The following is a 25,983-nucleotide window of genomic DNA, read 5'->3' as shown; positions in this document are numbered from 1 at the left end:
AAATAATAGAAATAGATTATAAAATAGAAATTCTACAATAACGTCTATAGACGTTCTATTGCTTGTAATTTTTACAACGGTTTACTTCATTAGTTTAATTAATAATAAAATTGTCATTTAACAAATATACGGACACCTGTTGGTGTTTTAATTTAGCTTGTTAATATTGAAATGAATAAGTATCTACTTAAAAAGGTGTGTTCAATGAAATGTTAATTTTTTTGCGATAGTAAAATTTGTTCTAATATAGTGATATTTTTCTGAGAACCAAAGACATTTGATATCTTGTCACAGAAAGAGTATGTAAGTGAGTACTGAATAATACACACATCCACATTCAGAGACAATTACAACATCAGTGTTTTAAATGCGGCTGAGAAGCTGCATGTTGCTGGTGTAGCACTGTAAGTGCACTTTTATTTGGTGTATATCAAGTGAATTATACTGTACGATCCACATGCGAGTGTGTACAGTATGCATGTAGTCAGGGTGTGTGCCCTAACAACACTTTCAGCAATCCATCTTCCTGAAGCAGCCCAGGCACAGATCAATAAGACTCATATTACCAATCCACCAAGGATACACACACACACACACACACACACACACAGACACACATCTATGCACTTTTGATGCATTCTGCATTAACACGACATCCCTCTCAAGCTATAGCACCTGGAAAGGTCAAGCAAGTAGCCTTTTAACATCTGACCTTGCTCTGCTATACATTTTCATAGTGTGTGAATGACCTCAAAACCTCACGAGCTGGAATAACTGACCCAGACAAGTGCTTTTCGTGCTCTATAAAGAAATGTGTTAAAAAAAATCTATGAGTTATAGACGGGGCAATCCCAGAGGTCTGTAGAGACCAAGAATCTGGGGATGAAAAAAGCAACCAGATTATTAATATGGTACACCCTTACATATGTCCCGTTTTGGTCTAAAAATCATCTCTGGAAGGCATGGAAATCCACTAGAAATAGTCCAGTGAATCAGACTGAAAGTTTTTCTGAACTCCTCACTCAGAGCAGGGCAGACTGCTGCGGGCACAGAGATGGAATAAAGTGGTCATGATAATGATGTTCTATCTGACGGTTGCTAGGCAACAGCTGCCATATAAAGGTAACATGTAAACAAACACTACAAGTTGCCAGCCCACACTTTTCCATTCGTTTTATCCTGGTGCAATGCATTTAATGTCTTTTTTTTTGTCTCTTGGCAACAGCCAGAATGTTCCAGCTTGACCAGGAAGGAACCAGGACTGCCCAGCATCTCTGTCTCCGTCTCTCTATGGAGACAGAGAGATTGAGCTCGGCAGTTCAGTAACTTTAATCAGGCACTTCATCTCCATTAGGCAAATATTACATGAGCAATTTACTAATCGTCCTGCTGGCATCAAGGAGGTCACCTGGAACCATTTGGTTAATTATTACATTTTATTTAGTACCTGACATTTATACCCACCATCACTTTCCGTTTTTTACAGCAAAGTTATACACACTCATTCGTTTGCTAAATATTTTGGTCAATGTGCTTATGCTTGTATATTTTTGTGCATCTGTGCAAATGAATGGCTCAGATATATACAAACCGGATTCCAAAAAAGTTGGGACACTATACAAATCGTGAATAAAAACTGAATGCAATGATGTGTAGGTGCCAACTTCTCATATTTTATTCAGAATAGAACATAATTCACGGAACAAAACTTTAAACTGAGAAAATGTACCATTTTAAGGGAAAAATATGTTGATTCAGAATTTCATGGTGTCAACAAATCCCAAAAAAGTTGGGACAAGGACATTTTCACCACTGTGTGGCATCTCCCCTTCTTTTTACAACACTCAACAGACGTCTGGGGACAGAGGAGACCAGTTTCTCAAGTTTAGAAATAGGAATGCTCTCCCATTCTTGTCTAATACAGGCCTCTAACTGTTCAATCGTCTTGGGCCTTCTTTGTCGTCGCACCTTCCTCTTTATGATGCGCCAAATGTTCTCTATAGGTGAAAGATCTGGACTGCAGACTGGCCATTTCAGTACCCGGATCCTTCTCCTACGCAGCCATGATGCTGTGATTGATAGAGAATGTGGTCTGGCATTATCTTGTTGAAAAATGCAGGGTCTTCCCTGAAAAAGATGACGTCTGGATGGGAGCATATGTTGTTCTAGAACCTGAATATATTTTTCTGCATTGATGGTGCCTTTCCAGACATGCAAGCTGCCCATGCCACATGCACTCATGCAACCCCATACCATCAGAGATGCAGGCTTCTGAACCGAGCGTTGATAACAACTTGGGTTGTCCTTGTCCTCTTTGGTCCGGATGACATGGCGTCCCAGATTTCCAAAAAGAACTTTGAATCGTGACTCGTCTGACCACAGAACAGTCTTCCATTTCGCCACACTCCATTTTACATGATCCCTGGCCCAGTGTAAACGCCTGAGCTTGTGGATCTTGCTTAGAAATGGCTTCTTCTTTGCACTGTAGAGTTTCAGCTGGCAACGGCGGATGGCACGGTGGATTGTGTTCACTGACAATGGTTTCTGGAAGTATTCCTGAGCCCATTCTGTGATTTCCTTTACAGTAGCATTCCTGTTTGTGGTGCAGTGTCGTTTAAGGGCCCGGAGATCACAGGCATCCAGTATGGTTTCTGGCCTTGACCCTTTCTCACAGAGATTGTTCCAGATTCTCTGAATCTTTGGATGATGTTATGCACAGTTGATGATGATAGATGCAAAGTCTTTGCAATTTTTCGCTGGGTAACACCTTTCTGATATTGCTCCACTATCTTTCTGCGCAACATTGTGGGAATTGGTGATCCTCTACCCATCTTGGCTTCTGAGAGACACTGCCACTCTGAGAAGCTGTTTTTATACCCAATCATGTTGCCAATTGACCTAATTAGTGTTAATTGGTCTTCCAGCTCCTCGTTATGCTTAAATTTACTTTTTCCAGCCTCTTATTGCTACTTGTCCCAACTTTTTGGGATTTGTTGACACCATGAAATTCTGAATCAATATATTTTTCCCTTAAAATGGTAAATTTTCTCAGTTTAAACTTTTGTTTCGTGATTTATGTTCTATTCTGAATAAAATATTAGAAGTTGGCACCTACACATCATTGCATTCAGTTTTTATTCACGATTTGTATAGTGTCCCAACTTTTTTGGAATCCGGTTTGTATTAATACATTTGAATAAATATTAAAAACATTATATAAACATTATAAATATATGTTTATGATTATTAATATTAATAAGCGTTGAAATGGAATACAGAAAATTAAAGGAAAAGAGAAATTGGACAAAAATGTATCTAAATACCAGGGGGGAAAACAAGATTTTACAGAGCCTTAAAATATAATTCTTGTTAAAAGCTTAGTAAATGACAGGATAAAATTGTATGTTTCATTGTTTAAATTAACAAGACATGTTTTGTGATTATTAAAAATGTAATGTAATTAAAACAGTGTAAACTGGAGAAAAAAATCTGAACCCAGAAAAAAATTAAACGGAAAAGACAGAATTTGGGGAAACAAAAAGGGCCCTGTATGAAGAAAAATAATAAATACAAAAAAAATCTTCAAGTAAATGTAAATATCATGGACATATGAACGGAAATGCACAAAATATTTCTAACCACTACTTTTACCCTTACCCTACACAGTCTACATTTCTCCAAACTTCAAATGTCAGATCACCTAAAAATGCAAAGACGTGCCATCACACACACACAGCGCATCGATCAGCTTGAACTAACTCTAATTGGACTGACAGAGGCGACGGTATCACCGATAACCACGCAAGGCCTTCAGGGGCTGCGTCGTGTAGCGCCGGATACAAAAGACAGAGCCAGATTGGATCTGGCGAAGGGTCTGAATTCTGCCAGTTCAGTGAGCACGAACAAAAAGCATTTAGTTCAGACAGCCGAGCATCGATTTTCAAAGTCACTGGTTATTGTAGTGAAAATCAGAAGCACTCTGGGAAACGACAGATGTTTACTTATACATGAGAGCTTAAGTTCTGTCTAGTCTCTTTCACTTGAGAGGACTAATAATACAGTAGAGCTGACCTGATTCAGATCAGACCGTGACTTGCGAGAGAAAGTATGTACACTGATCAAAAAAGCAAGGACATTCGAAAAAATTTTGCGTGCAACAGCATGCTTGTTTTTGTATCGAAAACTGTAAACTTTGACTTGTATTCACCATAGAAAGCTTGGTATGTAACCCATCGTGAATGCTGTCCTGCCCCACTGCCCAAAGCCAGTCTTGTGTCTTTAGGTCAGAAGGAGCAGGATCACACGGCTCCTCATTATGAGTGTAAGAGGGTCTGGAGAGGAGGTAGTCTGCTACATTAAGCTGATTGGATCAGTTTTCTCTGATCATGACCCATCACAAGCTCCACTCATGTGAAGGAGAGACCGGGGTCTCCTAATGCTCCAGTTAACCCAGCTTCTGCTGTTTGTCGCCAGGCAGAAATGCTTCTACTGTCTGTCGCCACATATATAGAGAGTAAGACAAAAAGAAATCCTCTGCTGCAGGCTCATCATGACACTCCCAGGAATCTTACTCAGCCAGACAATGAAATAAAAAATTCATAAAGCTGAGCTTTTACCGACTCTGCAATCTGTGCAAATCATTTAAGGTGCCATAACAATGTTATAGACAGAATGGTTTAAAGAATAATATAAATAAAAGTTTTAAACAGTACTTTTGACAAATATTTTGACATGAACTAAAAAAAAAGAACATTTGTTTTGTTCTAAAAAGAAATCTTTCAAATAAACTGTTGTTTTGAATTTCCTATTCATCAAAAAAATAATACAAATATATTTACAAAGATATTAAGCAGCACAACTGTTTTCAACATTGAAGATAATAAGAAATGACTAAATATATATATATATACATATACATATATATATATATATATATATATATATATATATATATATATATATATATATATATATATATATATATATATATATATATATATATATACATATATAAATATATATATATATATATATACATATACATATACATATATATATATATATATATATATATATATATATATATATACACATACATATACATATATATATATATATATATATATATATATATATATATATATATATATATATATATATATATATATATATATATATATATATATATATATATATATATATATGAGCATAAGAGAACATAACATTGAAAATATTTATAAAAATTATAACTGTCAATAAAATAAATGTATTTATTTATTTACTTTTAACACTATGCCAGCACCAAGGCTGTTTTCACACTTATCTCTAAATAAATTCTACAAGGTATACAATTAACATATGGTTATAAAAGAGAATTCATAATAGAGAGGGATTCCTATGCTGACAGCAGTCATGCTGTTCAAGGGCAAACAAGAAATAGATGGAGACCGGAATGAAACTGGCAGATGAATGCCAAAGATATACCACCAAACTTCATTTGGAGGTTTACATGATTGATTAAGTCATTTAAGAGACGACGGGGACAGTGTTTGGCAGGAGGGGCATTAATGGTTGACATTCCAGTTGCGTAATAGAATCAGCATAATTGAATTTGTTGGACTTGGCTTGCACCATCTGCTCCGAAGGATACCCCCCCTACTTGAAGAGCCAGCTGTTATAGTCTATACCCCAGGGTGGGACATCCCATCAATCCTGTACACTAAAACTGTACAGCCAGGGTCACGAAAACCTTCCCCTGATCCAGTTCCTATTCTCTACAGGTCCACCTCACTTCAGCTGCTCTACCCAGGGCCAAGAGAAGGGGGATAGAAGGGCATAAGGTTGATTTGGGGATATTAATTAGCATTACGAGACATCCATCGGTGCAAAAGAGCAAACACACTACAACAAGCAACACTGGATGTTAATTCTACATTTTTGGGGGGCAGAAAAGTGGTTATTTCAGAGAAATGATTTAAAGATTTTACCTGTATGTCCTCCAGCAGCTCCTGTTTTCGTCTCCTAATGTTCTCCAGTTCCTGCTTCTCCTCTGGCGTCAGGTCTTCCGGTACTTTGTTTGGAAACAAACAAAAGCAAACAATGAGCATTCAGATGTAAAAAAAAAAAAAAACTAAACAAAACACACAAATATGCAAACGGTCAAGCCTTAGTCTCCTGAGCCAAACATTATTGTACATTTCTAAGAGGTTGGATGGACAATCAAAATATTTTCAGAGGAAACAGAACTGATGTAGAACAAAGGGATGTGCAACAGAACGAAGGACGATTGCAAAAAGGAAAATCTGCTTGAGGCAAAGAACTGCCTTCGAGACACCAACTCAGCAATCAATAGCTTAAAAAAACACAGCAATGTTGTTTATATGGGCCAGGGCATCAGGAAGTTCTCAGAGCAAAGCAGATAGTTCTTCATTTCATTAAATGCTTTTCCTTTAAGCTAAAAGCCATTTCGAAGAATTTGTAGGGCCCAGTCAGGACAACATCACGCAAACTAGCTTAAAGCTTTTCAGTTGTTATTTGCCAAATGCATCAGGAGAACAACGAAATAGCTATCTGAAAGTATTATCATTATTATAAGCGATACTCTCAAACCATTAATATTTGTATTTACATTTTTATACATCAATAAATTATTTCATATCTCTTATATGATATATTACATGCACTACAAGTCAAAATATTCTTTCATATTTTTGCTCTCAAACGTCCATCACAGAAATAGTTAGCATTAATTATTTTTAAATTAAGTGTTTAAAATTGTAATAAATTTTACAATATTACTGTATGTTTAATCAAGTAAACAGAGCCTTCTTTCAAAAACTATGCTTAATCTAACAAATAGAAACATGTCTGTACAAGACAGCAATAAATTTGTTTTCAATAAATAAACACTAAGCATTTTTAATAACGCGACACTTTTCATAACATGACCCAGATATCAATATAATATATTACAAGGTCCATGCTGATCCTCAACCTTGACAAACCAGCCAGAGTCTATCAGAGAAAAGCACTCCGCTCAGCATTTCTGATGTGCTCTGCAAAGCCCTGATGTTGGAATTTTCAGAACACAAATAATTTATATGAACCTTGCATCCATAAACCCAAAGGTTTCTCTGAAGTAATTCAGTTTAAGTGCTTTGTTCAAGAGCACTAAAGTCAGTTCGATACCGGGCTGAGGGCCAACATCCCCACCGTTCCGCATGGCTTGGCTGATGCCAGTCAGAGAAAAACTCTTCTTTTTAATCTTTGTGCGTTAAATTAAGATATTTCCACCAAAAACTAAGACTCTGTCATTCATTAAATTGTGTCGTTCTGCACCTTTAACAACCTTTGTTCATCTTCGGGAAGACAAATTTGTCCACAAAGAAAACAAAAATGAAGAATTGTTAAATACGTTTTTTTTTCTTTGCACGCAAAATGCATTCTCGTAGGTTCATAAAATTGCAGTTGAACCACTGATGTCATACGGATCATTTTAAGGTCGATCAGGTCTTAATGGTTTGGAACGACATGAGCATTAGAAATTAATGACAGAATTTTCATTTTTGGGTGAATTAACCCTTTAATACAGAATATATGAACCTGAGCTTGTTTAAATGGGGTATTTCTCAAAAGTCAAGACTAGCTTTGATATTTGTGGAAAAAAAACAACAACAAAAGATAACCATAATATTTATGGTGGGCAAACTGGAAATGTAGAGTAGATGTTTAATTTAACATATAGTTACACACTTTTTTGTAGAAAGCCTTTATAATAATTTTCCAAACAATTGTTAATTTTTTTATTACAGAAGATACAAATCATCATTATTATTACTACCGTCTCAAAAATGACAGATTTCTATTATGAGTTATGTTTGAAAAACTATTGGTAGTGGAGATTAATAGCTTCATGTCATTTGGAGACAGAGGTCATTTGTTTTGATCCAGCCAACTCTTTAATGGATTTGGGGTCTAAAAACAACACAGGGCATTTGAGGACCTTTAAAAAAAAAAAAAAAAAAAAAAAAAAAAAAAAGAAAGAAAATGGCACATTCCTTTAGTATTGAAAAACATAAAAAGTATAACAAGATAAAGGCATTTAAACTCAACCCTGACCTAACCTATTCACATGATCAGCTGACCTCCCATTAAAAACAAAGACACTCGGTCATATGATATGACGACCCTCACCTTTTATGTGACCTCATTAAATCCCTTCCTGGTGGCCCGTATGGCATCCTGACCCTGCAGAGGACCCACAGAGACCCTCCAAAAGGCCCATAGACTAATTGATTCCTTCCCACCTTCACAAACAGATCACAAACCATCAGCCGGACGAGAACGTCACCATCGTGATAAAGACAAAACCTGTGGGCCTGCCCACATGATCGTCTCTACCAATCACATGGTAACCATGTTTCTGAGCGACTGGTTGTCGCTGTGGCAACGCTCTGCGTGCGTTTCCCTGCTGAACTCCAGCTGGGATGTTTGACAGGCAGTCTGTGAACAAAAATCCCGTCCAAAAAGCAGCCCATCCCCCTCATTTTGCAGAAATTGGTATTTCAACCTGCAGCGGAAATCCATTAGTCTCGCCTCAGGTGAGGTGGAGTGTACAAGCAGGACACATGTTCCTGGAGCCGATATCGAATAGGAAGTGAAGGTCACTCAGATACGAGTGAGTTCAGGCGGCTATACTGGACATCCATCGCAGAGGACAATTTCATAAGAAGTGGGGTAAAATGCCATAATCACAAACACTGTGGAGTTACCACAAAGCCGTCTGCACTATAAGTTAATTTGCATTACAAGCATTTTTCCACAAATATACAGGCATCACTTGTTTGGATATAGATTTACATCTATGGAAAAAGCAGCTTAGAGCACAACTGGAGGATATTTTACAGTCTTAAAGAGACAGCTCACTCAAAAATCTGTTGAACAGTATAAGAGTGAGGAAATGTTTATACTGGTGTGAAAAATCTTTTGTAGCATCACTGAAATGCCTTTAGTGCTATTTAGACAAATTTGATGCATTCTTTCTGAATTGACATTTACATTACATATATTGTATTGCATGTATATTATGCACTATAATCATATTACATTTGGTTCCCAGGACTACAATCAACTCCCATCTGAACGGGAAAAGGTTAACTGATTTTCTAGCTGGAATTCAACATGTTGAATCATATGAGTCGAGAAAAGAATTTAGCGGAGGATTCTTGGTATTTAAGGCATCCAAACTGGAGCAAACTGAACAGACAACACTCAACAGCACCAATCAAAAAAAAAATAAAAATACAATTTCTAAATCATAGATGCTGAAATTGCGTCACTTTTAGAAAATGCGGGGTGAATAAAATGACCTAGTTAATGACACAGTAGTTTAAATGCACAGTAACCAATGACAACATCTGCTTTAAGACCAACTGTACCTCATATTTTCAATCACTTTATTTCATTAAAACATGTAAAAAATGCTAGTCATCTTTAAGGAACTTTTTAACATTTTCTAGAATATAGCTAGCGTTAATATATTTTACGCAAGTTCTTTCAGAAATGTTTTTAGTTTGCAAACTTTACAGCATATAAAAGACAAATTCAACGGTCAAACCTTAGTTAAACTGTGTTTTAACATAAACCATTTATGCTAAATAGAAGGTGCGCAATGTATTGCTTAGTATTTGGAAATTCTGATGCATCGCATTATGATTATTGCTGTGACAAATCTGTAAAGCGCCCATTATAAAGCAACAAATCTGTTTATACTGCATTATAAATCAACACAGCTGCTTGTATTATTAATGGAAGCTTTGAAATCAGTCACCACAGTTGCCTATATTGTCAAATAAAGTGTGGCCAGCGGACCATCAATAAACAGCAGGTTGAAGTTGGAGTATCTTCATACATACGTAAGCGACAATACAAACGGTACCCATTGGAGGCCCATTATGCATCTGCACACATCCAGGCAGTCTAATGCTTCCTAGTGTGCTTGCCATTGAAAAACACAAAACGTTTATGCTAAAGCTGCATTAGCATTTCATTAGCACATTCCTAATGAATCATTAGAAGCCAAAGACGTGGTTTAATATTCATGTGCGCTGAGAGAACGAACTAAGATGGAGTCAATTAAAGATTTATGGCACGGTAATGCTTTTGAAGACAAAGATTGCAAAAAAATAAAAATTGTTAGAAGATTGACAAGACTCAAGGGAATAGTTTACCAATCCCTTTAAAAGACAAATATTAAATTCTTGTATATATATATATATATATATATATATATATATATATATATATATATATATATATATATATATATATATATATATATATATATATATATATATATATATATATATATAAAAAAAGGCTTTAGTTAGACTCACAGCTGATAATTTACTAGTTATTAATCTGTTGCCGTTTGTATTTGGGGGTGGGAAATTGTCATAGGAAGTGTCTAATTGCAGCTCTATAATGCAGGATAAGTCATTAATACTTCAATCAACTTACCAAGAACAAAAAGACATATATATGCAGTTTTATGCCAAATTTTAGTACACTCAGCTGGCTAAACAAACTAAATTCAGATTTCATAGGGTCTTTAGCCTCAACCTCAAGATGAATAACAAACTGTCAAAAAGAGCAAAATCATTTGATGAATGTAAATTAAGAGTGAGAATAAAAGAAAGCCAGTCAAACATCACACCAGTTGCCAGTAGCTGGTTTGTCACAAGCATGTTTATTCATGAACTCAATACTGCAGCTTCTAGCCTGGCTTGAGTTATCGAAATTCAGAAGCCGAAGCTGGACGTCCCTTGCTCCAGAGTGGGCCGGGCAACAAGGTTTTTATCCAACCTGGAATGCCCTCAAACACGTGAGGGACCATTCATTTCCAAGTCAAATGCTGGTTCGAACTTACAGGCAGGTGCCACTGCGTCAGAGAAACACGTCTGCCTTTGACATCGATATGAGCATATCAATCTTCAGGGAGAAGCCGCTCTAAATTGATGTTCAAGAGTCTGTAAGCCATGTGGCTGCAGTTTTATGTGAGGTGGGGTGTCTCTTTTGAGCTTTCATGTTTTGTGTGTGGCCACAGACCTCTGTACAGCATTACAGCTTAATAGAAGGGTGCTATGAAATGGTTTCTGCTCCATTTATGGCATTTAAGTCTTGGTTTGTTATGCCTTATGATGTTGTATAGCAACATATGACTAATGGATAAAGAGAAGGTTGTGAACAGACATAAGAGAGAAAACACACACAAAAAAATACATGCATACATAACATACAGTACATATATAAAATATAAAATTAAAAACCCATTAAAGATTTGCAGAAATGTTAAAAGACAATCACAATCACTGCAGAAATACTAAAAACAAAAATTTAAAATATGTAAAATTATGTTTTCAAACTCAAATAATAATACAACAGCACATAAAAAAAACACAATAATAATTACATTATACGGTTTTATTATATACAGTTATTGTAACTGATCCTCTCACATTAAAAGGTGCATTAATCAACACTTATAATAAATAGAAGTCAAAGTAATTAGGTCTATGGCGTTAAAAGATGGATTCTTAGTGGAATCGCTGTATCATCACAGCCTCTAAGTGCCAGATACATTTCTAAAATGAGATATCAAACTAGGACGAGCACTCCTGGGTAATGTGATCCAGCTCTGGCTCGATGTCACCAGCCGCGGCACCTCTTGGCACATTCACAGCATCACCCTATAGATTTCTCACAGTGTAGCCATGTGACTGTCAGAGCAGGCTATAATCACGCGAACCGCTGCTCGAGTGCTCGTCCCCACCGAACGACTACAGTGCAAACTAAATACCACTTTTTAATACCTTCTTGTATGCGAAAACAGAAAGAAAAGTAAACGTGAATGACGTAAATGACACTTTCTACATTCAAACAAACCGGTAATCTCAATTTATTCTAAGAATTCTGCCACACTGAGCCACGGCGTGAGCCAAGACACCATGCCTAACATACCGTCTCCGTTGACCTGGACGATTCAACACACTCACTGAATACCAGACGTGTCACCCCTGCAAACACACACGGCAGGGGCAGAGGAATGTGCCGTCATTAATCAAGTCACTGGCTGCGTGCTGTCATTCGGACATTGTAAAGGACCTAAGAAAACACGTGGAGATTGCTTTCCAGGGAAAACACTAGCCACACTGCTCCAACTGATGCTTAACCCTGGAGAACCCGATTTTTGTTTTCTAACTTCGTGAGCAGAAAGCATGTCAAGAAATCACATTCCCAAAGCAGACGTTGGTAGCAAGCTTTGGCTGCCTTCCAGTACCTGGATCAAATAAAGTAACATCATATATTAACTTAAAATAACATAATAAGAGATATAACTTTGGATATAAAAAGCAAGCAGAAATCTGGTGCCAATTCAATATGCAGAACTGGTCAAAAAACAGATGACAGCATCCAACTAGAGCGAATGGATTCTCAAAAATCACCCAACATTGTTGTCAACTTGGTGTGTCCCTGGGTTTTAGGCCCACAACATATTCAAGCATGTATATACTTATATGAAATTACCTAATCTCAAATGCTACAATCTAGTTTTGATGGTCTTTCATTCTGAAATGTACTAATATTTAGCAATTTATAGACACGCTATATTATTTGCTGTGCAGTAAAAGTAATAGCATAACTCTTCTGCTAGGGTCATTTTTTCTTCCAGGTCATCTCCTGCCATTGCACAGCACAATTTGTCATTAATTTATCATTAATGATTTACCTTTGTGTCGTTCCAAACCCATCAGACCTTTATTCCTTTTCAGAATTTTTTTTTATGAAATCTGAAATCAAAGTAGGTCTTATAGGTTTGGTAGGACATGAGGGTGAGTACCTTATGACAGAACTTTCAGTTTAGGGTGAACCATCCTTTAAAAGATAATCTTGCAAGTAAAGTTAAAGCGTTCTCTCATTATTTACATGTATGAACACTGACCAACACAAAAGATTGCGCTCATCAAACCTCAATCTAATTAAATCTCACTGGATATTGTTTGACAGCCAAGTATGTTTGCCATATTTGGTGACTACCCTGTTGCTCAAAGTGTAGCTTTATATATGAATCGAATTCTAAATGAAGATTTCCAGGCTATATTATATATTATATATATCATCTTAATTTGTCTTGGAACAATATGAGACAAAGTTTCACATCTGAAAAAAACTTCAAGGATGCTTTTGAAGGCAACTCTATCACCCCCTTGAGCATAGAGGTTTATTAATAACAATTACATTAAATGGGACCATGTTTAAAACACACTGTCCAAGCATCGTTTATGCATTTACATAAAGTAGCCAGTGTAAGTCCTTAGAAAGCAGGTCACTAGGTTTTTTACACAGAGACAATATACTATACCACAAAACCGCAGCTATCTTTAAGTTGGTTAAAACAGTGGTTGATCCAAGAACACCCACCACTTGTTCTGTCTAAGCATTGTCTCTGCAAACACACTGATAAGAAAGGCAGCCGCAGAACACAGGCCACAGATCAGAAGAACAGCGTAATCAACTCATCCCAGAAGCTCATACAAAGCCTTCATCTAAACGGTCTACAAGTCCTGTGGCTGCCACGAGTTTCCTGATGTCATACTGACTCTCATTCCACGATCACTATTCAATACTAGCGAGGGGAAAAAGCCATCTACAGGCCTGCAACAGAAACTGGCATTGAGTTTGTCAAAGTGTGCGCTCGATTTTTAAGATGTGGCAAAAGCGCTGCTACATTTAAGAAACAAGTCAAATTATGAATGAAAAAACACAAAAATAAAAAAAATATGAATGTACCTGTGAGAAATAATCCTGTGGTGCTGAATGACAGTTCACACTTCCAGCTTCCCGGTTCTTTTTTTTAATCCATTTAGCAGAATAAAATGCACCTTCGTGTGTTATTGTCACCCAGAAACACTAGCAGGAGCCTAACTCCCAAGATCTTCCAGTAATCTCCAGCGCTCCATGCGTGAGTGGAAGGGATGCTACAGGAAGATGAGGTGGCCAGTTTGAGATCTCGACTAGTCTGCTCTCGGCACAAACTCTGCTGTATCTGAAAATGACCCCCTCCTCTCTTCCTCACGTTCTTTCTCTTTATCGCTCTCTGTAACCCTCTCCTCTTGTCTCCTCCCCCGGCGCACATACTCGTTTCAGCACACGCAAGAGCTCCACTCTGTGGCTGTACAGAATTTTGCCCCATGTGTTATTTCAACGCATTTAAAAAAAAAAAAAAAAAAATTAATTACACATTTCTATGCAGGAAGGATGCTTTATATTTGTAAACCTGACAGTAAAGGCATTTAGTGTGACAAAAGGTTTCTATAGGCTATTTAATTCATCATAATTTTTATTAATATTACATTATTATATTATTTTTCATTACACAAATACACAATACAAATCAGCTTTTGAAAATTTAGCTTTGCCCAACAGGAATAAATACAATGTTAATTCAAAATATTACTATTCAAAATTATGATCAAATTAAAAGCAATTAAAATATTCATTCACTTTTCTTTTCTTTTTTTTAATGGACCAAGCTAAGTAAAACATCTAGAAAAAATATGCATGTAAAACAATAACATTTTTACACTTGTGAATATATGAGACTTGCATTGGTTACTGTGGTTGAGGGCCAATATAACATAAATGTGTATAAAATAAAATTCATGACAAATTATGATTACTTTGAAATAAACGTGTTTTAATCAATATTTAACCGATATGTTCAAAAAATCTATTAAATCTTTTTTTTTTTTTTTTTTTTTTTTTTTTTTAAACAGAACAGGTGCATTATGTTTTGACAAAACTTTCAACAAGTAACTGACAGGTCAATGAAAAGTTTTACTACACAAAAAAAAACTACAATTAAAACATAGGAAATATTAGTTTAAAGAAAAAAAAAATACTATGAAGACTATGTACGCTAAAGCAACTTTTTGTTTCATTCTTATTTCATCCACAATAAAAAAAAGCCAGAGAGCAAACATGCCTCTCCTTCATGGACGTGTTTACATTCAGCCAGTTTTCTCTACACAGTTGTGGCTCACAATATAAATGCAAACAGAGCACAATCATGGTCCCGTCCGGCCAGTTTTCGATCACCAGCAACCTGTTTTTATAACTCAAAAGCTCGGAAAGACGAGCTTTGATTCCCTTAGCAAAAAAGTCTGAAATCAGTCAGAATTGCTTGCACCGGACACACACGGCAAAAACCTCTAAGGACATGGTTTGCAGTGAGAAGTAGAAAAGCCACTCCTTAAGAAGAACTGACCCAAGAGACAAGCCTTGCTTAATCTAGAGGACTTGATTTGGGGTTACACCAAGTAAAGCCACTGCTGACCTGGATATCCAGGGTAAGGAGGGTACGGATGGAAAGAGGATTGCCATCCACTTCCCAATACAGTCACAATGAAGCAAAATTAAGCCTCCTTTACGACCTGTCTTATCCAGAAATATTGTTAAATCAAAATACCAATGCTGAAAATAAACATTATTTAACAAACGGATGGGCAGCATATCAGGGCAGTAATCATTTATCTGTCATCTGTTTATCGCGTCTGTCAGTAGTGCGACCGTGCTATTTCTGAACGGAGCATCCTGTTTGTCTCATATGAGACTGCGGGGCTCTGTGTCAGCATGCATAACTCACATCTGCATGGACAAAAGGGAGAGAAGCAAAGAGCAATACAGACGCTTTCCAATCAAACATTAAAAATCGAATCTACTAGGCTACTTTTTGTTTCTGAAACAAAACTGAGCAACTTTTTCTACGACTGCATCATCCTCTTATGCATTTTGAGCAGTTTTAGAGAGTGTCATACTAACCCTTTCATGGAGGGCTGGGAAATTGTATCAACTGACTGAGAAAAAGCATGGTTGCAACAACCATAGAATGGGCTAAAATAATTATAACAGACTTATAGATAGATAGATAAGCACAAATTCACTACACAATTATGTATTGGCAAGTAAGAGTGACTCCATCCACTGGATCATTAAAGTTCATGCTGTTTTAACATGCTCTTTACTGTAATACTACAGAAATGTGATCTACAGACTGCTGAGTCTGACTACCATTTACTCAATTCTTTCCAATAGTTCATTTCAAAGCGCAGTTATAACCGATTCAGCAATTGTTCCAAGTTAAAACAAAAAAAAATCCTGTAACTTTTATTTGTGAGCAATTTATTTATGCTATACAAGAACTTTTTACCAAACTGGTTGAATTCTCTCTCGCTATCAGCTCAAGCATCAATCCTCGGTTCACGAATCATGTCCGAAAGACATATCAGTTATGAGATTCATTGAAATGTTGACTCGAAAAACAAATAAATAATAATCTTTCAGGGGCGTGTTTCCCAAAAGCAACTGTCGTCGCAAGTTCCACTGAACACTGCTGGTCACGACAGAACGTTGCTGTTGGAAACAGAAGCCGGTTGAATCGATTCACGAAGATCCGAATCAAATGAATCATTCACAAACATCGTTACACGTTTCCCTTCAGAAAGAATGGACCTGTTGCATATCGATCTACTCCATTTCCATTAACATACAACAGCCCAAAGACAAAAATAACAAGCCACAGTGTTACGTAAAAACCACTGGCCACTGCAAATATGAAAAATATGATCCACTCACCGATTCCATCTTCTGATTTCAGCACCATGATCACAGCGAGCTCATGCGCTGCACTTGAGTCCGGAGCTATTACCTGCTGGCGGTTTAACAGATCTCACACTTTAACCTGCTAACTTAACGTCTGAACTGCACCGAAAGCAAAAGGCTCAACGCGTGTTTGAAAGTATTCACAATAACAGCAGAGACCGGATGTCAGTAAAAACCTCATGCTCCGAGACGGGGCGTGTCCTAGCGATGACGAACAACCAATCAGCGTCGAGTTTGAATTTAGGGTTGTTGTTTTTTTTTTTTTTTTTTTTGTGTGCGTGCAGACACACACATACACCCCTAAACGTTTTACGAAAAGCAATCTAAAAAGAAGCTTAAAAAAATTATGAGTCTGAACTTTTAGGGAGTATGGTAGTGTCAGTATAACAACCCACACATGTGGCTTTTTTGATTGCTCTATTCTGACATTTGTGGGAGGAAAGTTTTATGCACTGGAAAAAAGAACTGCACAAACTCCTTAAATCTGTCCTTTGTAAGTGACAGTAAAACATATTATAGCAAAACATAATGGTATGACTTTTTATTGCTTGGTTTCAGCTCTGTACTTTGTACAGCTCTTTGATGGTGCTTTGTTAAAAAAAAAAAAATCGAAATACACCACCATTCAAATTTAGTAAGGACACATTAAAATGATTAAAAGAGACAGTAAAGATTTAGCTAGCTACAATATATATATATATATATATATATATATATATATATATATATATATATATATATATATATATATATATATATATATATAAATTAAATAAATTTTTTTGAACTTTTTATTCATAGAAGCATCTTGTGCATCACAGTGTCCACAAAAATCAAAAATTTGTTTTTAATGTTTCTTGAGAAGCAAATCAACATATTAAAACAATTTTTGAGGGATTATGTGGCACTGAGGAGTTGAGTAACGACTAGGCTTTTAATAAATTAGGCTTTGAATAACAGAAATAAGTTACATTTTATAATCTATTAAAACAGAAAACAGTTGTAATATAAAACCGTAAATATTAAAACAGTAAATTGTAATATTTCACAATATGTCCAACTTACTGTATAATTTTTTAAATAAATGCCTTGCCATAACAGACATCTTTTAAAAACAAAAATCTTACAACCTCAACCTTTTTCCAAGAACACCCATACAAACTGCATGAAAACCAAATCTTCATCCTGATCTCGATTCTTGCTACTTAACGTGATCTAAAAGACAGAAAGAGAGCAGACGTAAGAGACTTAAGATGTTCTGAGGGCTATTCAAGCCTTCCAGCTACACTTTCACACACAGAGGCTTGTTTTCTCTTCTCGCCCCCGGGAAGATATTTGTCACATCTTAACCGTGACCAATGGCTGATTATCCTCAATACAAGATGACCGAGCACCGCGTGAACAAGCTCTTTGTTTGGCTGTTTACTGACCCTTTAAGGCCGCCGAAGAACAAATGTGAAGCTAATTTAAGACAATAAAGAGCCATCAAAAATTCATCAAAGTTTTTAATAAGAGTGAATTCAAGTTGAACATCAGACACAGGCGCCCCGCAGCACCTGGAGTTGTGAAACAGATTCATTTACACGGTGCTATTGAACAAAGAGAGCATCTCTTTACTCATAAATCTGATGCAACTATGGCTTGCGTCTACAGTATTAGATGCACAAGGAATTCATCATTCTCATGAAACATTGTTCATAAGCGTTACCTCAGAGAAGAGGGTGTGAAAGTCAACCGCCAGCTGCCGTCTACTGAGGGGGTTACTAGTAAAACGAATGATGAGTTATTAACATGTGGGCTGAGAAACGACACAAAACAGATTAAAAACTACAAATCAAGCAATCTTCCCCAAAGATAATAATAAAAACCTAATCGTCATTTGGTAATGAAACATGTGGTGTCTTTATGGGAAAAACACTGACGTTGCAGTCACACTATTTGTCATCAGGACATTTCATCATTATTTCCATGTTTAAAAGGGAATGACTTGCTGACTTGGTTCTAAAGAAAATAAAGTTTGTATGTCAAAGCATACCGTGAAAAAACGGTTTCTGCCTTTTTTTTTTTTTTTTTTAAATATGTACCTGACACAGTCTGTGACAAATCAAGACATATTCACAAGCTTGCACTTGAGGAAAAATCTTGCTGTTCTGAGCAGTAGCAGACTGCCATAATGGCACACTCTTGTGTTTGCGTTTGCTTCACCCAGACACGTAATTCAGCACGTTATTACTTACATGCCAGCCTACTGATGATTAAATGCACCACGTCTGGGCCACTTTAGTCTGATCATTCTTCTACGTTTAAATAAAAAAAGATTTGACTTATTTTTCTTGGTACTGTTAAGTTTAGGATTTGAAAAAAAAAAAGGATAAAAAATGAATGCAATTAAATATATAAAAACATAAAGTCTACAGTGTAAATATTTTGTGGTCAGAAAATAAAAAAATATATTAAAATAATAAATAAAGTTCTTTTTCATTTTGTATTCATCAAAGTTTCTTAAAAAATGTATTAGTTTCCATAAAAATATTAAGCAGCAGAACAGTTAAATTAAATCAATGTTTCTTGAACAGAAAATCTGCATATTAGAATCATTTCTGAGGGATCATGCGGAAAAGTCAGTTTTTCATTAGAGGAATATTAAAGTATGTTAAAACAAAAAGCAGTTGTTTTAAATGGCAAGAAAATGTGATAATACTCCAAAAAATGCTGCCTTAGTGAAAATGAGAGATCAGTAATGACAGTACTGAGATGCTTGGATACTTCTTGTTAACTTTCAGTTGTCATGGCAATGGGCGCTTACTAAGTTTCTAATTCTATGCAAAATAATTTAGATGTGTGGGTAGACTCATAACAATACCGTGATCATTTACACACACACACACACACACACACACACACACACACACAATACAAAGACCATAAACTAAAATTGCAATAGACGCGAATTACCCACAAGCATATTCAATAGAAGTCAAACAAAGTGTTTACAGTTTAAATTTAACTCTGTTTCCATGACACTCACTGGGAAGTGAGAAGAAGATAATTGCGAGTTTTCAAGCATTTTCTCATGTTGTATTTCCTAATAATATGTTTCACAACAAAACACTTAAATGGATTTAAATCTCTTAACTCTCACATTGTCATTACACTTGCGGCAGCATAAGCTTTTCTAATTAAACCTGGGAAACTGTTCTTAATTAATAATTGAAGTGCATTAGTATTAGTAATGTGCCATAATTTGTCTCAATATTTATTGAACGTGACATTGAAATGGCATTTGTCAGCAATGTATTCAAGCACTAACAGCTTCACAAGATCTGTCCCTCAGCATCCTCTCACCTACCTTTCCACAGCAATAAAGTGACTCTGAATGTTAATGCACTGTTTCTCTGAAGCGACTCCTGTACCGTCGCCTTCACATGCACTGCTGCAGAGGACAGGAAGTTGTCAAAAGCAAAATCGCGTCCTCTACTCCTATTGAGCCGATACAACACACACACACACAAGCACTGTGCCACAAAACTGACACACACAGTCACATGGGTCACATGATCATAGGGCACAAAAGTCCATTACACTCAGTTTGACCTCAAATGAAAGCAAAACCAAGCAGAAAACAAACCAAATGATTATGGTTCTCAAAATGATTCGAGACGCAAGATCCCAAAATTATTATAATCTGTATCGTCTACCACGAGTCACAAACAAGGTTTTAAATCTACATTAGGAAGAACGCTCCTCTAAAATCCTGCCCTAACCAAACTAAAACGGCTACAACAGTTTCATATTGAATCATTTATTCTGATTTGTTAAGGCTTCGCAAGCTCCCAGCATGCAACGCAGCATGAATAAATTATGTGTTTACTGTTACACGATTATTGCTTTGCTGTTTGTTGACTTTATGCTCATGCTGTTGCTTTCATTGTTGTTAGTAATCTTTTTACTGAGTGATGTTTGTTGATTGTCACTCTGTCTATACGTGTGAATAAAAAATCTGACAATGTATTGAACGAAACCTTTAGCTGCCCGGAATTTATTAGAAAGACGTTTTTTACATTTACACAATGATGAGATCCATATTGGCTAAACAAAAACTCATTTCATTTTAATGTAATGCATCATTTATTATTATTTTTGTCCATTTCTCAGCGCACATACAGTGTGTAACGCAGTAAGTTAAGCAGTAGCACATTCATTCCACCAGAAGGCGCTGTAATTAAACTTAACATCATTTTATTAGCAAATATCTAATGTGCTTCTTAACCCAAAGAATAGCAGTATGTCTGTATACAAGAACTAAATTGCATCCGTTGACACATTTAAGCACTGAAATATGAAATAAACTTTACCCAGACACAGGAAATCTACAGCTGGATTAGAAAATAATGAACATATTATTGAATCCAGGATTTTTGTAATGGCTAATGGCTTTATAATAATCTCCATCAAGGCTCCATTATATTTTATTAAAGCTATTTTTGGTAGAAAAGAACGGTAGTGAGAAAGTCGGAAGAGAGAAAGCTGTTCATTCACAACCTAATCCAGAATAGAAACGGTAATGTTGTTCCCTCTCTCTCTCTCCGCACTGGACCCGCAGGAAAACAGGGCAAGAAAACATCAGCAAACAAAAATAACACAATAACTGACCCTCAGGTAATATTGGTTCTCGTGCTATGTAATTTTTCAAAGGCCTCACATTTCCAGCAAATTCGGTACATTTTCTTTTTCTCTGTAATTTTCTGTCACCTTTTGTATTTTTCTGGTCTCTGCTGCTCCTTCGTGTCTCACAGAAACGACACATGGCTGCTACTGAAAGTCACTGCAGAAGGTGCATGGAAATAGGCCATATTTCATCGCAAGTCAAGCAGTAAAAGAAAATACAAATTGAATTTGTACTTTTCCTGATCAGTACCAAACAGCAATTCCATCAAGAGAGAATAAATGTATGTTGCATGTTGAGTTCAAAAACTATTTTTAAGAAATGTGGATGTGGATGATGATTAAACAGTGACCTTATAATAAAAATTATATTTTAAAAAAGAATTAAAGCAGAATACCTCCTTTAAAAACAACAGCAACACTGTTTATTGCATTTTAGCATGCTTAATAAAAAAAAAAAAATTGTTTAAATATATACTAAACATTAAAGTAAACTCAATTCATTTTGGGATAGGAGAAAGCGTTGTCAAAAAAAAACTAAGCTTTTAAAATTCAGGTGTTAAATAAATGATTGCAAAAATGAGTACAGAGAAACTCAGAAGAGACATGAGAAAGCTCAGTACAACAGGTGCGCTGAAAAGATGAAAAGTGAAGAAGTTTTGATGCACATATAGAAAGTTAAAATGTGTCTGTTGTTTGATCTGTGTACATGAGCAAAATAAATGCTTCTCCTTTGAGGAAAAAGTATGAGTTATCTGAACGCTGATGTAGAACCCCTGCTCTCTGAAACTACAGGAAACACATCTTCAGAGCAGGAGACCTGATGAGAGAAATCAAATGAGGTGAGACTCCTCTGTGGGATGCAGTGCCTTTACTTGATGCTGCTTTACCCAGCAGACACAGCTAAAATACAGCCAAGACTCCTCCGGTTCACTATGCTGATTCTGTATTCTGATTGTGTGTGTGTGTGTGTGTGTGTGTGCAGCAGAAGCCAGTTCTAGCACACAGAGTCTTCTGTTTAACGCAAAGCAGATGTGAGACTTAATCACAATCCTTAGTGAGACAGTCCGAATACATTTAAATATAATTTCCACCTTATAATCTTAACACTAAACTCACCCTTGCCAACTCTGAAGATTCACAACTTAATTCCAAATACATAACATGTAAAAATTGCAAGGAAACAATGATCCTTACGGACAGTGTTAGAAAAACGGACATAGAACTGGCCTATATACTCAACTAAAGCAGGACCGAAACAATATTGTGAAGAACAGCCATTGAATGTTAACAAGTTATAAAAATAGATTGATCACAGCGTTCTAGTAATGAGAAAATACCTACAGTAATAGATGTGACATTAAAAATATTTACATTATTGCCTAAATAAGCAACATTTATAACTATTCTACCATGTCTATTGAGGGATTTTTATGATTTTATGCAGGTCACAAAGTTTCATCAATAGGTAGCGACAAATGACTGTCTTTAATGAGTTAATGAATCCTTCATTGATCCAATTTATTTATTTATTTTTTCTTTGAAGCGATTCGTTCACGATTAATTCAGGAACAAAACAAGTCGGTGAATCATTCAGAGAACTGATTCATTCCAAAAACACTGATTTCGGAACTTGGAAACTGCTGTGGATTCATTCAGAACTAATTTTACTGGCAAAGGTTGTGTGTGTGTGTTTGTGTATGTGTGTGTGTGTGTGTGTGTGTGTGTGTGTTGTGTGTATGTGTGTGTGTGTTTGTGTGTGTGCTGGTTTTTGTGGTTTATGGGCTCACAAATTTGTTTAATGACATGGGTACGTTACAATTTGAAGGTGGTTTATGAGGACACTGCCAACGTCCCAAAAATTCCCCCCCAAAAGGATTAAAAAAAAACATACTAAATGGTGTTTTGTTTTTGGTTTTTTAAATGTAAAACCGCACAAAGTTTCCATCTATGGGGTAGGTTTAGGTGTAGGGTTGGTGTAGGGCAATAGCACATACAGTTTTTACAGTATAAAAACCATTAAGCCTATGAAGAGTCCTCATAAACCACAAATACCAACGTGTGTGTGTGTGTGTGCAGCAAGCATACATATATATATAACAACATTATATAACATATTTACGAGACATTTCTTTTTAACATAAGTAACGATGCAGCATCCATTAAGCCGCGTCCTTTCTCAGACTGCAGCCTTTAAATTACTAAGCACCATGGGTCGGGCAAATAACTTAAGCTTTTATCTTTTAAAGGCTGTATTTAAATGCCAAATGAGACAGCCGTCAGAGTATCTTATTAAAGCGGCACAGCGTTCAACACTTTTGAGGTCAGTTCACAAAGCTGCAGCTCAAAGCGTCAAGATGCCATACTCATAAAATCAGATCTGCCCTTCACTGCAGGTGTCACTGCACAGGAGGAGTTGCTAAGGCTGCGGTCGTTGAAAAAAGGTCATTCCATCCACTGCGTAGGGGTCAGGACATATTCATAAACCTTTGACTGCCTACACACTGTAATCTGATTAACAAAGAGAGTCTGTGTCAATCATACAGTAGTGGATTTTAAAACTCATTCACACAGTACTATTGCAATAAAGCGCATCTCATGGTGGGTTATTTTATAAAGCATAACAAATAAACATTCTACTACTTTATTGGTCATTTTTTAGCTACTGATTTTAAAACAGAAGTAGCGACGGATCTTTTCTTCTGTATGTATTCTGATGTACATTACTGGAAAACAGAAAATGTAGGGTGAGACTTGACTCAATCCACTGGTGGTTTATTGAGTGTAAAAAAAGTGGACTAAATGATTGGAGAAATCTCATATGCATCATCAGAGAGGATCTGTCATTTCACCAGGAGATCTATAGTAGGTATGACATTTTTAACAAAAAGGACTAAACCAATCACAATAATATCGATAGCATGTATTTAGAAAACAGAAATTGTTATTTCTCACCAACTTTAACTATGAAAGTAATGTAATTTCTCTTGCTCCATCTTCCAAATTGGATGGGTTTTCGCACGACTTGTTGCAATGCATCACAGGATATGCGGCTTGAAAGCTAAACGCTACTGAAGAAGACAACATCGTGCCTCTAAGGCCTTTAACACGGCCTACAGGTTTTGGAACAGCAGGATTTTTCCTGCACTCAGAAAGTGAAGGTTAAAGTTTCAAACATTTCATAAACATTTCTGTACCTAACTCACTACCGTCGAGAACGGATTACAGGGCTGAAAGGACTGGTATATATATTTTAAGAATGAATTAGCAGTGTTGTCGCCAATGGTTTGAGTTCAAGGCATTTGAAGACCAAGTGGAGACGGACCAAAATAAACAGTTATCATGCCATGTCACCACTCTTTCTCTCTCTCTCTGCACGTCTCTCTGATGCCCTCATTCCTTCTCTCACTTTTATTTCCCAGAATACACTGTGCTATGTAAAAGACGGCCATTAGCGCCGCACACCTGTTCCAAAGCCGTCAGAAAAAGAGAACAGGTGAGGTGCGGCAGAGGGCAAGGCAAAGATAATGATAATCTGCATAGTCATAATAATATGTGGTGTTTAAGAAGAAAGACATTATCCTAATCTCTGTATATAATGATTGCATATAATGGCTTTTTTTAATGGCTGACAGCAATGCGTATATTTAGAGAAGAGCGGCTGATGGATGTGATGTAGATAGATGATATCAGACACATGAAATAATACAACTTAACGATAGCAAATGAGACAAGCATACAAATGCATCCATCCGCCAAACCTTGTCTTATTATTTATATAATATTTCGGAAATAATAAACTCTATTTTAATACCTCTAAATAATTTTAATTCCGAAAAATTGCTTTATTTATCTGTTTTTCCCGCATCTTCAGACCAAAGCATTTCCAGGTGTATATGATTAATGGATATTGATTTTTAACAAGTGTTTTATACTAGCATAGAAACTGAACTCACATAAAGCAGTGAAAATAAAATATCTTATAAAATATTCACTGCAGAAATTTCCGGTTTTCCATAATCCTGAGTATCTGTCAGTACTTTTCAGTACATTTCTTATCTAACTAACTTCTATTATTTGTTTCTTAATGAGCAATTAAATACAGATCAATTGACGTATATGCGTCCATTCATTTGGATTCATTCAAATATAGTATCTGAGCACACAACATATTGTCAAGTTTAAGTCCTTCAGTCTTCACAACATAGAAAGCAGGAGCATCAAATCTTTCATTCTTAAACAATTAAACGCTATCATTCTGCGACACAAGCGACTGATGACAAACGTAACCGCTGGTAGCGTCTAAGCTGTCTGTATGTGAGGAATCCAGTGACGGCTGAGGTCAGAGCGGACATTTGCATCACAAGGGCCTGGTGGGCTGTTCTGTTTTCAGCACAGAATTAAAAGTCAGAGCAAACACAGCAGCTGCACGATTAAATAAGAAACCTGTTGAAATAGCCCTCTCAGAGGCGGCAGCTGAATTATGCTAATGCTCTCCATGACATAGTGAACGAATCAGAGCACAAACCATTTCCATGGACACAGTAAAGGAATAACAGAAGAATAAATGTTGCTGAACAAACCGAGCCACGCTGAGCG

The 25,983-nt window shown here is 36.3% G+C and overlaps 1 protein-coding gene across 4 annotated transcripts in view; it reads right to left on the bottom strand.

The window, feature by feature from the left end:
- The window catches only part of cyth1b (cytohesin 1b), a 58,153-nt gene that overhangs the window by 12,387 nt on the left and 19,783 nt on the right, over window positions 1-25,983 (bottom strand). For 2 of the 4 annotated variants that reach the window (XM_043253890.1, XM_043253889.1), the window contains exon 2: window positions 5,988-6,070. In XM_043253890.1, the coding sequence (XP_043109825.1) occupies window positions 5,988-6,070 (83 nt within the window). Of the gene's footprint in view, window positions 1-5,987; window positions 6,071-13,848; window positions 14,141-16,692; window positions 16,924-25,983 lie in introns of those variants that run through there. The other 2 variants (XM_043253891.1, XM_043253892.1) reach the window with 2 other exon arrangements.

Source organism: Puntigrus tetrazona, chromosome 12 (genome assembly GCF_018831695.1).
Source record: "Puntigrus tetrazona isolate hp1 chromosome 12, ASM1883169v1, whole genome shotgun sequence".
NCBI lineage: Eukaryota > Metazoa > Chordata > Actinopteri > Cypriniformes > Cyprinidae > Puntigrus > Puntigrus tetrazona.
Note: the sequence above shows the minus strand (reverse complement) of the source record. Positions and strands in the feature narration are given on the sequence as shown.